The 13971-nt window shown below is 36.1% G+C and overlaps 3 protein-coding genes across 4 annotated transcripts; 1 reads left to right on the top strand and 2 right to left on the bottom strand.

Moving 5' to 3' along the window:
- The first annotated feature begins 4333 nt into the window (after positions 1 to 4333).
- LOC140968730 (probable serine/threonine-protein kinase At1g01540) lies at positions 4334 to 7305 on the top strand. The gene is made up of 7 exons (XM_073429807.1): positions 4334 to 5069; positions 5462 to 5566; positions 5667 to 5789; positions 5890 to 6060; positions 6156 to 6285; positions 6370 to 6579; positions 6887 to 7305. The coding sequence occupies exons 1-7, from the start codon at positions 4462 to 4464 to the stop codon at positions 7031 to 7033; spliced, it is 1494 nt and encodes a 497-aa protein (XP_073285908.1). The 5' UTR covers positions 4334 to 4461; the 3' UTR covers positions 7034 to 7305.
- A 631-nt stretch (positions 7306 to 7936) lies between these two features.
- Positions 7937 to 11596, bottom strand: LOC140968731 (ABSCISIC ACID-INSENSITIVE 5-like protein 5). Of its 2 annotated transcripts, none has more exons than XM_073429809.1 (5): positions 11415 to 11596; positions 9862 to 10945; positions 9283 to 9354; positions 8854 to 8883; positions 7937 to 8294 (listed from the first exon to the last, which is right to left on the bottom strand). In XM_073429809.1, exons 2-5 carry the CDS (start codon positions 10927 to 10929, stop codon positions 8220 to 8222), a joined length of 1245 nt encoding a protein of 414 aa, XP_073285910.1. In that variant the 5' UTR covers positions 10930 to 10945; positions 11415 to 11596; the 3' UTR covers positions 7937 to 8219. The 2 variants fall into 2 exon arrangements, with proteins under 2 accessions (XP_073285910.1, XP_073285909.1); XM_073429808.1 differs by having other exon boundaries at positions 11410 to 11596.
- A 1166-nt stretch (positions 11597 to 12762) lies between these two features.
- LOC140968732 (blue copper protein-like) lies at positions 12763 to 13873 on the bottom strand. The gene is made up of 2 exons (XM_073429810.1): positions 13534 to 13873; positions 12763 to 13294 (listed from the first exon to the last, which is right to left on the bottom strand). Exons 1-2 carry the CDS (start codon positions 13706 to 13708, stop codon positions 12897 to 12899), a joined length of 573 nt encoding a protein of 190 aa, XP_073285911.1. The 5' UTR covers positions 13709 to 13873; the 3' UTR covers positions 12763 to 12896.
- Between the last annotated feature and the right edge of the window lie 98 nt (positions 13874 to 13971).

Here is a 13971-nt window from a genome sequence, read left to right on the forward strand (position 1 = left end):
CAACCTGGATGGCATCTTTCCATTTTATCCAATCCTGCCGATTTTTACATTCACCAAAAGATTTTGGTTCATGATCTTCATTATCATTTATGATGTCGATTGCCACATTATAAGAAAATATATCATCAATTTCTTCTATATCTTTTCGGTTCCATATTTTTCCAGTATTAATATAATTGATAGAGATTTCATGATTCTCGTCAGTTTGTGGTTCTGACAAAACATTTTCATCATCATGTGTTTCTTCAGGAACATCATTCTCTATTTTGTGATCATTATGTGTTTCTTCAGGAACATCATTCTCTATTTTGTGATCATTGTGTTTCTCTATGAATTTTCTTTTTCGAGGATTTTTATCCTTGGAACCAACTGGCCTTCCACGCTTCAGGCGTTTAATGACATCATGACTATCTTCAATTTGTTTCTTCGGAATTTCAATTCGAGCAGGGGCATTTGCAGCATGTATATATGATTTAGTTACCCCTTTTGTGTCTGCAAATGCATCTGGTATTTGATTTGCTATTCTTTGCAAGTGCACAATTTGCTGTACATCTTTTTCACATTGTTTTGTTCTTGGATCCAGATGTAACAATGATGATACATACCATGTAATTTCTTTTTCGGTATGTTTCTGTTCTCCCCCTAACATTGGGAAGATTTCCTCATTAAAATGACAATCAGCAAAACGTGCTGTGAACACGTCGCCTGTCTGTGGTTCAAGATATCGAATGATCGATGGACTATCATAACCAATATAAATTCCAATCTTTCTTTGAGGTCCCATTTTCTTTCGTTGAGGTGGTGCAATAGGCACATACACCATACATCCAAAAATTCTCAGATGAGAAATGTCTGGTTCTTTACCAAATGCAAGCTGCAATGGGGAGTATTTATGATATGCACTTGGTCTGATGCGAATTAATGAAGCAGCATGTAAAATTGCATGTCCCCATATAGAAATAGGGAGCTTTGTTTTCATAATCATTGGTCTAGCAATCATTTGCAGACGTTTAATCAATGATTCAGCCAATCCATTTTGAGTATGTACATGAGCAACAGGATGCTCAACAATGATTCCCATAGACATACAATAATCATTGAAAGTCTGGGAAGTAAATTCACCAGCATTATCAAGTCTAATTTTCTTGATTGTATAATCGGGAAATTGATTCCTCAATTTTATTATTTGAGCAAGTAATCTTGCAAATGCAACATTTCGAGTTGACAATAAACATACATGTGACCATCTGCTGGAGGCATCAATCAATACCATAAAGTATCTGAATGGTCCACATGGTGGATGGATTGGTCCACAAATATCACCCTGAATACGTTCAAGAAACATTGGTGATTCAGTTTGGATTTTGGCTGGTGATGGTCTTATAATAAGTTTTCCAAGAGAACATGCTTTACATTGAAACTTATTATTCTGAAAGATCTTCTGGTCTTTCAATGGATGACCATGTGTATTTTCTATAATTCTTCGCATCATTGTTGAACCAGGATGTCCTAATCGATCATGCCAATTGGTTAATATTGAAGAATTATCAATTACCATGTTTGATTCAATGGGACGTATATGTGTATAATGCAATCCAGTAGGGAGCATTGGTAGTTTTTCAATCACATATTTCTTTCCTGATTTATATGTGGTAAGACACATATATTTCTCATTCCCTTCATTCATTGTTTGAGTATCATACCCATGGGAATATATATCATTAAAACTCAACAAATTTCTTTTCGATTGTGGTGAATATAAAGCATCATTGATCAAAAATTTTGTACCATTAGGTAACAAAAATTGTGCTTTACCACATCCTTTAATCAAGTCTACAGGACCTGATATTGTATTCACCGTTGTTTTTGTTGGTTTTAGTTCCAAGAAATATCTTTTATCTCGGAGGATAGTGTGCGTTGTACCACTATCGGGTATGCAAACTTCAGCTTTGCTCATAGCATTTTCCATATTTGAACTTCAAAAAATATGCAATGAAAAAAAATTAATGACAATACATATTTAAATATAACACATATCATAATTGTACAATAAAACATTATCATATAAATACATGAAAAATAAATTATTGTACATTTATATTCTACCACTATATTGTTCATTTTCAGAGAAATCATTGAGAAAATCTGCAGCATCAATATTGTTCATTTCTATCCCACCAACATATTGATCATTTCCAGAGAAATCATTCATAAAATCAGCAGCATCAAAATGAGTTGAATCACTCAAACGGTCACTTCGCTCAGTGAAGTTGGTCTCCTTTTCTTTCCCCTTTATCGATTCTTTATAAAGTTTGCAAAGATGCTCAGGGGCTCGACAAATACGAGACCAATGTCCTGGAGTACCGCATCTGAAACAAGAACTTTCAAATCTTTTCGAGTGATTTTCATTAACACTCATGTTTTCTTGATGCCTTTTCTGTGGATGGTTTGGGACGTTATTTTGAGATGAGTTATAGAAATAACTATCTCGATTATTTTCAAAACCACGGCCGCGTCCACGACCACGACCACTTCCTCGTCCACGTCCACGTCCACGACCTCGACCTCGACCTCGACCTCGACCAAAACCTTGTCTTTGAATTTGATTTTGGTTTCCAGGTTTAAATTCATTTTTACTTACAGCATTTACTTCTGGAAATGCTGTTGATCCAGTGGGTCGGGACTGATGATTTCTCATTAATAGCTCGTTGTTCTTTTCCGCCACAAGAAGACAGGCGATGAGTTCAGAATATCTCGCAAATCCACGCACTCTATATTGTTGCTGTAGTGTTATATTTGATGCGTGAAACGTGGAAAATGTTTTTTCAAGCATTTCCGATTCTGTAACCTCATGTCCACAAAATTTTAACTGCGAGATTATTCTATACATCGCTGAATTGTAATCACTGACTTTTTTAAAGTCTTGGAATCTTAACATATTCCATTCATCACGGGCGGTCGGAAGTATAACTTCCCTTATATGTTCAAATCTCTCTTTTAATCCTTTCCACAGAGCCATGGGATCTTTTTCGATGAGATATTCACATTTTAAACCTTCATCAAGGTGTCGTCGTAAAAATATTATAGCTTTTGCTTTTTCTTGTGATGAAGATATACCATTTTCTTTAATGGTCTCGCTTAGACCCAATGACTCAAGATGCATTTCTACATCAAGAGTCCATGGCATATAGTTTTTCCCAGTAATATCAAGAGCGATGAATTCGAGCTTTGCCAAGTTTGCCATGGTGGTACTAAAAATTACGATGCATTTTATTAGTTAATGAATATTGCAATACAAAGTAATGGATAAACAACAAGTACAAGTATTCGTAAAAATAAAGAAAACACACGAGGAGGATATTCTCCGATAAATACAAGACTGGTGAGTATGATAACCAAAATAATTAAAAATAACCTCGTGAAAGCCATCTTCTTTTTTTCTTCGAAAATTTGATGAAGAATAATTTTTAGAGAAGAAGAGAAAGTTGGAGTGATTGAATGTATTTGTGAGATTGTATTTATAGAGCAAAAACTAGCCGTTTTGTTACCGTTTATTACCGTTGGTGTATAAGAAAATAAATGTATGTATTTGTATAATTTTATGGTAATAATATGGTGTATATAATATTAGTCATATTTAAATAATTATGTATATCATATCACATTATTATAATTAGGTGTCATAAGTTATTTTGTTTAAAAAACCTTATAGGCTTTTATACTTGTCGTATCCCTTACCGGGAGTGTGGGATGTCGTCTTAACATCCTCCCAGGATTTATAACAAGTTTTTGAAAAAATTATTTTTATTATTTCTAACAATAACATTATATTATATATTAAATATATAAACAATAAATAAATAACAGTAAAATAAATATTATTAATTTTGTTACCTTTTTCTTCTGTTCGGAGCTTGGAAAAATATGGAGGACTTTTAGAGCTTCGTGCTGATAACGTGTTGTGAAAAAGTAAAAATTTACGGTAAAAAGTAAAAATCTCAAACTCTTAAAATTATCACACTACACACTTTATAATATTTTTCTCTCAACTCAATTGTGATTTTCTTCACAAATGAGAGATCTATTTATAGAAAATTTTTACAAATAATCCAAAAATAAAATACATCATTACCTACATCATCACACACTAATTTTCAATATTCAACACCTAATTTTAAATAATTTTTCAACACTAAGATATGTTTTTAACACTAATTATTCTCACATGGAATCTGTCCTTCCCACGGGGCTGTGTGAATGAATATACATACGTACAAATATTAGTGGGCCTTTCCCCAATCTACAATTTCCATTATTACAGCTTGCTTTAAGCAGTCCCACTTCTGTTGAATGTCTTCTTATGTCATAATAACGTTTCTGTCTTTTACCCAAATGGTGTGGTAAGTCAATGTTCATATCCGGAGCTCCTTCTGAGCTGAAAAACGTCTTGGCTTGGAAGAAATGTCTGATGGAAAGCCAGCGTTTCTGAGCGATGAATTATCAAGAAAGACCTCCATTTTCGGTTTGCGTTTGTGGGTTGTTCTTGGAATCTGCGTCGGTGCAGCCATTGTCATCTTCCTCTTTTTCATCTCAATCTGGTTCACATCCAGGCGGAACAAGAGGACCTTACTGAAAAACAAGATTTCCACCATACCTAACGAGTCGAGTGAAGTTCAAGAAATACGGTCCGTCCCTAGTCGCCAAGAACAAGCTCCTCTCAAGCTGCTGCTTGCTCCGGATCCCGATACACACCCCAAAGAGGATCAAAGGATCCATATCGAGCTTGGAAAGGGGCACCGGATATCCTACCCTGAGAATGGAGGGCAGGGTTCCGGGTCTGGCAATGGAAGCGGGGAGGCGCGGCTTCTTAGTGAACCGGGTTCTGTGACAAACGGACCGGAGGTGTCTCATTTGGGGTGGGGACATTGGTACACTTTGAGGGAGCTTGAGAAGTCCACTAATGGCTTTTCATCTGAGAATGTGATTGGGGAAGGAGGCTACGGAATTGTTTATTATGGTGTTTTGGAAGATAATACGAAAGTTGCTGTTAAAAATTTGCTCAATAACAGGTATTTTTGGTTAATTATTCTGTTGAAATAATATGTGCATCTATTATTAGTTTGTATTATATGTTGTATGATTTGTTTGGAGTGTTTTAAACTCCATGCGTGTGCGTAATCTGTTTGTTTTATTCCTTCTTCGTCTTCTTGAATGAGTCGTTTGTTGATTCACCGATTCAAAGTCAATTGTTATGTTAACGAGAGAAAATGGAGCAATATCATGGGGTGATTCTGGATTTTAATACTATATTGGGTCAAAGTTTTTGTTGGTTTCAAAATAGAGCCATGCATGTATTTCTTCAAGTGCATTTGAATGGTTTCTAAGAATGATTTGAAATAAAAAATTAAGATCTATGTATGATGATCAATATTTTGTTTTTTGGATGTCTGAAATCGATAAGGGGTCAGGCGGAAAGAGAATTTAAGATCGAAGTTGAAGCGATAGGGCGGGTACGGCACAAGAATTTGGTGAGATTGCTTGGCTATTGTGCTGAAGGAGCTCACAGGTACTTAACTCGGTGCTATTTCAAATAGGCATTTTTGGCCATTCGTTGAATGAAGTTCTTCAGAGTGCTAGAATGAAATTACTATTGTTTTATATTGCAGGATGCTTGTGTATGAGTATGTCGACAATGGCAACTTAGAACAGTGGCTTCATGGAGATGTAGGGCCTTGTAGTCCTCTAACATGGGATATTCGAATGAATATATTACTTGGTACTGCCAAGGGGTAAATTCAGTCCTTCAAATCTGGAAAATCTCATTTAATTTCATTAATCTCTATGATGATGATACGATACTTTTAAGAACCTAATGGGTAAGTTTCTTAGGTTGACTTACCTGCATGAGGGGCTCGAGCCAAAGGTTGTTCACCGTGATATTAAATCGAGTAACATTTTGCTGGATAAACAGTGGAATGCTAAAGTATCAGACTTTGGTCTGGCGAAGCTGATAGGTTCTGAAAGAAGTTATATCACCACTAGAGTTATGGGTACATTTGGGTGAGTGAGTAGTTTGTCCAGAAAAGTTTCTTTTTTAGCCTCCACAGCTACCATTTATTTGAATCAAATCCAACTACTAAATATTTTTTGTGCAGCTACGTTGCTCCAGAATATGCTAGCACTGGGATGCTTAACGAAAGAAGCGATGTGTATGGTTTTGGCATCCTCATAATGGAAATCATAACCGGGAGGAATCCGGTGGATTATGGTCGTCCCGCTGGTGAAGTATGCTTGGATTCCTGATAATGGCTTGACATTTTATTTGTTGGTTCAATATGTTTTTGAGACTTGTACAAACTGAAATTTCAGGTGAACCTTGTTGATTGGCTAAAATCTATGGTTTCCAACCGAAATGCAGAGGGAGTGTTGGATCCAAAATTACCTGAGAAGCCCTCGTCGAGAGCATTGAAACGTGCCCTTCTGGTAGCATTACGGTGTGTAGGACCAAATGCTCAAAAGAGGCCAAAGATGGGGCATGTGGTGCACATGCTTGATGCTGACGATTTCCCTTTCCGTGAAGTAAGTTTCAATAGCCTACCTACAACTTTTATGGCATTCAATGCGACTTGAAGTATCTATGGAATGGAAAAAACATCAGATTGTAAAATTTATCTACGGAACTCATGCAGAGTTTCTTGAGAAATACTAATTAGCACCCCACAACTCTTTCTTTTTACGGGTGTATTACATAAAACTTGTATTCTTTAAAATGTTGATCACCGAGTCGGTGGCAATCATTAAAGAACACCACTTTTATATTCTGGGTTCGGGCACATAATCTTAAATGTCGTGTCCTAGATTCAATTTCCCGTGTACATTTTAACAGGACCGTAGAAGTAGTCGGGAAAATGGACGGTCGAATCGCATGGAGGGGGGCGGGATGGAACCAGGTGACAGCAGTGGATATGAAAGCAGTGTTCAAACTGAGAGGATTTTGGCAAGGATTAAGCTAGAAACTGATGATGAGCACTAGTGATCATGGTTTTTCGCCATGTTTAACTGTTAGTTCATTTCCAGGCTATGTAAATATCAATATTCTTCTGTGCTGTATGTGATTCCACTTCCATTCTCAATTTCTCATTGTATTTTTGTAGTCAACAAGGAAGATTTTGATTTGTTTAATTTCAATGAAGCCCTTATCATTTTTTAGGAAATATAGGTATCCTTAAAATGATCAAAAATATTCTGTAGGTGGATGAGGTACTTGGGCAGAAAATTTTTGTGTGCATTAGTAATATTTTTTTTACAAATTTTTTATTAATTTGAATTTAATAATTGTCCTGAATTTCTATATTATATATATAGTTTTAAAAGCTTATATAATTTATATTAATATTTTGTTTTTATCTGTAGATATTTTTTTTTTCGGAAATAAGAAATAATTTAGAAATCACAAAAAAGCAATAGATGAAATTTATGTTGCTTGTTTTTTTTTATCTATCTCAAAGGAATTATTTTGAAATAATCTAAATCGGGCCTACCGGTACCACCAAATGGCATGACAAAAAATCCTACAAATGGAATTATCAGAAGGAAGAAGAAGGTGCCTGATGAACAGAACAAAACAACCCATTTTTTCTTTTACGACGATCCTTTCATTGGCATCATGTCTTGGCCTATTCATTGTCTACCTATGCATCAAAATTTCCTATGCCTAATTCGAGATCGCAACATATTTCAATATCATCATCATCTCAGAAATATTTCTTATGTTCCTGCAAAGATATTTATCATATTTTTCGAATCTTCGATGACCTCAACGTTGGATTTCCTTTGACAAGCTGCAAGAATTAACTCAAGAACATGCAAGACGATAAATCGCGACATTTGGTGTGGTTTTCTGTAGAAGATAATTAAAGCAATACACACCATGTACTGAACTCAACAACTAATGATGGCTTGTATAAATATTAACAATCTGCATATTCATCCTTTCTGCTCAACAAGATGGAGTGCAAGGTCCTCGTGGTTGTAACCTATGTCGCTCTCCAAGAAATAGCTCATGGAAAGGAACAGCCTACAACAGAACACTTCTCATCTAGTTACGCTAAATCTACACTAGTGAGTGAATACTGAATACATGTTCCTCCAACAGATGTGCATTCACATATATATATTTCTATTAATGACCTTCGATGTAATTATAAAGATACATCTGCCTACCATGGACTCGTCAGAGTCCGTCGCAAGCATAGCATTCTCCCTCCTTTTTCCTGGTTCATCATCTCAAGAACCTGTAGAAATCACACCAGTATTAGAAAACTTAATTTTGTTGAGTGGCAACAAACGTCCACATTGTCTATGCACGTACACTATTGTGCTACTGACATTGAGATATTTGAGTTGCACATATTCAAAGATCTATTTTGCTTCCATGAACATTTTTCTTTTTGAGATCGACCCGACCATTTCCTTTCTTTGCCTATTTTTAGATCTTTTTCATTTCCAGTCAAATTTCATGCTATTAGACAAATTTAAAATACTTTCTTGAATATAATTAGAGAATAACAATCAAGAATGGCATAAATAAAGTAAAATATGAACTATATAATTTGAATTTAATTAATTCTTGTTCTAGAGCACACATTAAAACAAATCTTACGGAATATCAAAAAATAAATCTTACGAAGACATAATTAAGTATAACTCATAGCAAAGAAATCTCAAACCACAAACTAAACCATGTATCACAAAATCTGTTTAAAACCAACCAAACACAATTTCTGATTTTACTTTTTCCAATTTCAGATTGGTATTAAGATCATTATTTTGAATGAAAGGAATGTGAGATACCTGATTCCTCTGCATTTCCACCATCTCCGCCTATACCATGAAAATAAACTAATCAAGAAAGCACGCAAATCATGTGTGATGTGAGGAACTTATTTATTCTTTTCATAGAATTATTTAACATCTTATCGCAAAATTATTTCAAACAAATAAAGCATAATGAGAATTTTCATAATATTGTCAATGTTATCTTTTGATACTTCACATTTAATTGTAATAGTATGTACATGTTTGGTTAAATAGATCCATTTTTAAAAATACATGTTTTATGCACCAAAGGTATTAAACGAATCCACTAGAGAAACTTTCGAAAACACATTTTTGGTGTAACAAAAGGGAGTTCCCCGACCACTTGGTGCTTAATGCATAATAGCAGATAAAATAATGTCAAAAAAACAAAGATTAATCGAGAGGTGGATATAAATTATGAACCTGTTTCTTTCGCAATTCATCATTTTCTGCCTTCAGTTTCACAATTTCCGCTTCCAACTCCATGGTGTATGCCTGAAAGGAGAGAAAATCACAACTGTGTTACAAACACCACCACCAAGGGTTGACTCCTCATAACAGAATACTGGTGATCTTATCTGATAAAGCAAATACAATATGGAAGTTATTAATTTGATTTGTTCTCCATCGTGCACTTCTTGAACATACTGATGCTTGGTTTTGGGCCAGGACTATCATCTTTATCCTAGTTATTTGGACAATGCCAAAACAATTACAAATCCCGAGTCCGCAATCAAACATGTTAATCCTTGGTCTTGTGCTTATGGAAGAACATGAATGATGCACGAACCCTTCAATAATATCCAAGGTATGCATATATTAGATCCAAACATCAGCATGTACAAATTTTGAAGCAATACAAATTGTTAAAAGAACAAACTATCGACCTTTTCTTCTGAAATCTTGTCCAAGTTTCGAACCGGAATGATCAAGTTAAACAAGTAGATACATACACCCATGCCAACACAAATAGTCACTCAAAAGAACATAACAAAGTCTAACCTGCTTTCGAGCTCGTGATCTTGCAGCCGATTCCCTATTCTTAATCATCCTCTTTTGCCTCCTTTCAACCACCTTCTCCAAGGCGGCTCGTTTCCTACCCCGTAAACCACCATTAATCATGTAAGGAACAGGTGACAGGGAAGGCGTCCCGTCATTACTATTAACCTGGCCATCAGACGAAACTGATGGAGATCCCTTCTCATTAGCTCCTAAGTTAACCACTCCAAGTCCTCCACCATGTAACTTCATATTTTGGACCATGTTATTATTCATTGCTGCATCAGAAACCCCAACAATTCCACCCCTAATACCTGAATTTCCTAACTGATTACTAGAAATTCCCAAGGCAAAGGCAGGCTGTTTTGGAAGGAGCTGTTGCGGCTGCATAGGCTGTGGTGAAGCAGATCTCGCCCCATTAACATTCAGGAGTAAACCACCAGATTCAAAGGTAATCTGATTACCAGTCCTACAGGCCATTAATCGGGCATCCCTACCAGTCTGCTGGAACCCAAATTCTGATCCCGAACTTGTGGGAATTGACCGATCGTCAAAAACTCCAACATTTTGAAGAGTTGCAGCTAGTTGTGTTTCTTCCCTAACGACTCCGGCTCTCACCAAGAACTCCTCGAGGGTAACCTCGCCTAAAGTCGGTTCTCTCGGAAGCATTCCAAAACCACCGCCCCCAATGACCTCCTTCCCACCACCGTACTCTTTTGACACATCCCGCCAAACCTCGTCCACCGTCTTATGACTTAGCGTACGAGGAAGAGTCAATGATCCTTGTCTCTGCAAATGACTACTCCCTTCCTGAATCCTAACATCGCCACCACTGCTGGAGCCAATAACCAGATTTTCTTCTGCATTCCAAATGCTTTTAAGCAACTCATCCATGTTCAATGACCCCAAGTCCTTGCCAATTCCGCCGGCTGTGGTTTGAAACTCATCAAAAGTTAACGAATAGATGGAAGACTGCCGATTCAAAGGGAAATCACCCGGCGGCGTTCCACCGTCGCCGCCCCCTGCTGGGGGATCGTTTCCGAAACTCATGAAATTGAAACTGCTCCCCATCTGAAGTCCTGCAGATCTGTTGAAAGCAAATCCTCAAATCCCAGAATCAATAAAATAACTAGAATCTACTCTATTTCCCCTGTCCTTACAAAGCCCAAAGTTCAGTATCACCACTCCGTTTTTAATTCACCATCAAGATTCGATTTTTACCACCAAACAACGCTTCACAACACAAAGTTGCGTGAAGAATCAAGACTAAAGAAACAACTGATTCGAACCCAAATCAGAGGAAAAGCATATTATAGAGCTCACATGAAATATGTTACATTGTATAATCGATAAAAGAAAACAAAAAGCATGATTCCCAGAGAGTTAAAATGAAACAGGTAGCATGATCAAGAAAATTAACACGCAGTTGAACGTTGACAAACGGTCTTAATTAACAGATGCACAGGATAAGAACAAGAAAAAAAAAGGTTCCTAAGACTCATAATTATCATTAAAAAAACAATATTAAAATTGATCAAATCAAATAAGTACATAACTTTTACGGCCTGCTAAAATTTTTTTGATGGGCTTTTGCCAAGTGTTCTTCCATTTCAAGAATCATATGAAGTGGGATGAGACTGCAGCGGGGCGGTGCATATTGTAATGTAAATAAACGTTATCAAGACAAATATGAAGAGAAGAGTGGACTAATAATTGTGAAGTGGAAATGGCGTTTGGGTATGACGGCCAATAACAATATTACAAGGAGCAAATTTTGGATCAACGGTTGTTATTCGTTGGATAATAAATAATTGACGTGGCCGACAACAACAAACCTAATTATCAAGTAGGGAGGCACTTGTGAGCTTCCGTGCCCATCCGAAAGAGCTGCCTACATCGATAGAATTGTCAAATCTCAACAACGCAATAAAATGGCGCAGGCCTCTGGCTTAATAGCATGAAATGAATAAGATCTTCAATCTATTTCATTATTCTAATATAGACAAAATTTGTGAGAGACAGTCTCACGTATCGTATTTTGTGAGACTGAGCTCTTATTTGGGTCATCTGTGAAAAAGTATTACTTTTTATGCTAAGAGTATTACTTTTTATTGTGGATATCGATAAGTTTGACCCGTCTCATAGATAAAAATTCGTGAGACCGTCCCACAATAGACCTACTTTTTAATATAATTTTAACAATTTAAATATTGTTCTCTAATATATTAAAGTATCGTTTGGTTCGCTATATTATTTATTCATATTTTTATCAAACCCAATCTTATGTTTTGAGCACCATATTATTTATCCATCTACCAATCATTTATCTCACATCAATCGAAAACTAAATTCAGTCCTAAAAATTTGTTCTTAAAATATTTCATTTTATTTTATTTATAACAATTTATTTGTTCCATAAACTATATATTTGTCCCTAAAAATAAAATAATTTATTATAATTTGAAGTGTAAGATTTTTTTATATTTAATTAATTTATAAATATATAGTTTATAAATTAATTAAATATAAAAAAATCTTACACTTCAAATTATAATAAATTATTTTATTTTTAGGGACAATTAACGCAGACTTAATATAATTTAATAAAATTATTAATTCTAATAAATTTAATTAAAATAATTCTTTATTAAAACTATCTTCATGAATCATTAAAACCAATTTACACTGCGCTGGGTAGGAGTACTGCTAACCAAGTACTGGCAAAGAAAGATTTCTAACTGAGAGTTAGCATCGCCCAACCAAAAGAAGGGAGTTGTTTATGAACTCGACAGAGATGTCCCGCCTTCTTCGAATTTTTAACATCAAGAAAGATTTGTATGAAACGAGGGAGAAAAGTCGATCGATACCATTACAAGTGAAAAAAATCTCAAGGATACTGAAATATTACAACAAAATGATGATAAATGAAATTAAATGTGCAAACTCTAGATAGGACATCAATCCAACTATCCGATATATACTATATATCGCAGGTAAAGAGAAAAGGGACGCACTGCCTCTATCCTGGCGACGCTTAATTAACACAAGAACGACGACTTCGACACAACAATGACGAAAATGGAGATCAAAAGAAACCATGCTGGAGAAAGCATTGACGCAGAAGATGGCCTAGAGAAAGTACTGCCAGTACCACTACCACCGGTTACGGAAGGCGGAGAATCGGTGGTGGTGGTGGACGGTGGAGAAGTGGTTGTGCTGGATGAAGAACCTCCGGCGGCAGCCACATTCACGGAAAGCTTCATCCCCCCGCCGCAATGTCCAGGGACACTGCATATGAAGTAGTGTGCGCCGGCGGTCTTGAGAGTGATAGAGGTGCTGCCGCTGCTGTCTGTGCTTATGGAGTTGCTGGAGGAGCAAGCCTTGTAGTCGTTTGCGCTCACTTCATCCACAGTGTGGCCGGAGGCGTAGCTGAATACTGCCAGGCCAACATTGAATATATAGGAGGATCAGGCGAAATCGTTATATAATATTCTCCTATTCATCAAACAATTTATTGCTTAAATTGTACTTTTTATATATCCTCTAATTACAAACTGATACACATCGTCGGAAATCCAAATCCAACTAAACGTGGAAGTTAAATAAAATGTTGCAGAAGATTTCTTCCTGTATTTAGTTAATTAAAAGTGGTGGCACTGGCATGCAACTACTTACCAAGGGTGTCACCCACAGCGAAGGTCTTGTCGCTAGCCCAGCTTCCATAGCTACCACCCAAACCCCATCCGGAAGAATCCCCCACTGTATAAGTTGCAGCTCGAACTCCAAGATTTGAACAACAAATAATCACCAAAACAATTAAACTTGGCATCCCATTCTTGATTTTGGCCATTATTCTGAGATGGCTTTGTGATTTGTATGATTTCTACTTATTTGATTTTGTACAGAGAGATTGGCTCAAAGATGATAGATTACTTACATGCGCAAGCTTTATATAGTGGACTGGAAATGAAAATATTGGAGTTGTTGCGTGGATGTGTTGGAGTTACAAAAGGTAACCCATCGGTATCTCGAAATTCATCAGCTCTCATTATATTAAGTTTACGACATATACATATACATANTTCAAAAAACTTTAAAATAAATATAATTTTA

Source organism: Primulina huaijiensis, unplaced genomic scaffold (assembly GCF_012295235.1).
Source record: "Primulina huaijiensis isolate GDHJ02 unplaced genomic scaffold, ASM1229523v2 scaffold37775, whole genome shotgun sequence".
In the NCBI taxonomy this organism is placed as follows: domain Eukaryota; kingdom Viridiplantae; phylum Streptophyta; class Magnoliopsida; order Lamiales; family Gesneriaceae; genus Primulina; species Primulina huaijiensis.

What these genes read in the sequence shown, in the direction of transcription:
- LOC140968731 (XM_073429809.1), bottom strand. Translation starts at nt 10,929, where the DNA reads ATGGGGAGCAGTTTCAATTTCATGAGTTTCGGAAACGATCCCCCAGCA. An exon ending in ATGAATTGCGAAAGAAACAG is followed by an intron (nt 8,884 to 9,282) that starts GTTCATAATTTA and finishes TTCATGGTATAG; the next exon opens with GCGGAGATGGTGGAAATGCA. An exon ending in TGGAAATGCAGAGGAATCAG is followed by an intron (nt 8,295 to 8,853) that starts GTATCTCACATT and finishes TGATTTCTACAG; the next exon opens with GTTCTTGAGATGATGAACCA.
- LOC140968730 (XM_073429807.1), top strand. Translation starts at nt 4,462, where the DNA reads ATGTCTGATGGAAAGCCAGCGTTTCTGAGCGATGAATTATCAAGAAAG. An exon ending in TTACTTGGTACTGCCAAGGG is followed by an intron (nt 5,790 to 5,889) that starts GTAAATTCAGTC and finishes TAAGTTTCTTAG; the next exon opens with GTTGACTTACCTGCATGAGG. An exon ending in AGAGTTATGGGTACATTTGG is followed by an intron (nt 6,061 to 6,155) that starts GTGAGTGAGTAG and finishes TTTTTTGTGCAG; the next exon opens with CTACGTTGCTCCAGAATATG.
- LOC140968732 (XM_073429810.1), bottom strand. Translation starts at nt 13,708, where the DNA reads ATGGCCAAAATCAAGAATGGGATGCCAAGTTTAATTGTTTTGGTGATT. An exon ending in CGCTGTGGGTGACACCCTTG is followed by an intron (nt 13,295 to 13,533) that starts GTAAGTAGTTGC and finishes TTGGCCTGGCAG; the next exon opens with TATTCAGCTACGCCTCCGGC.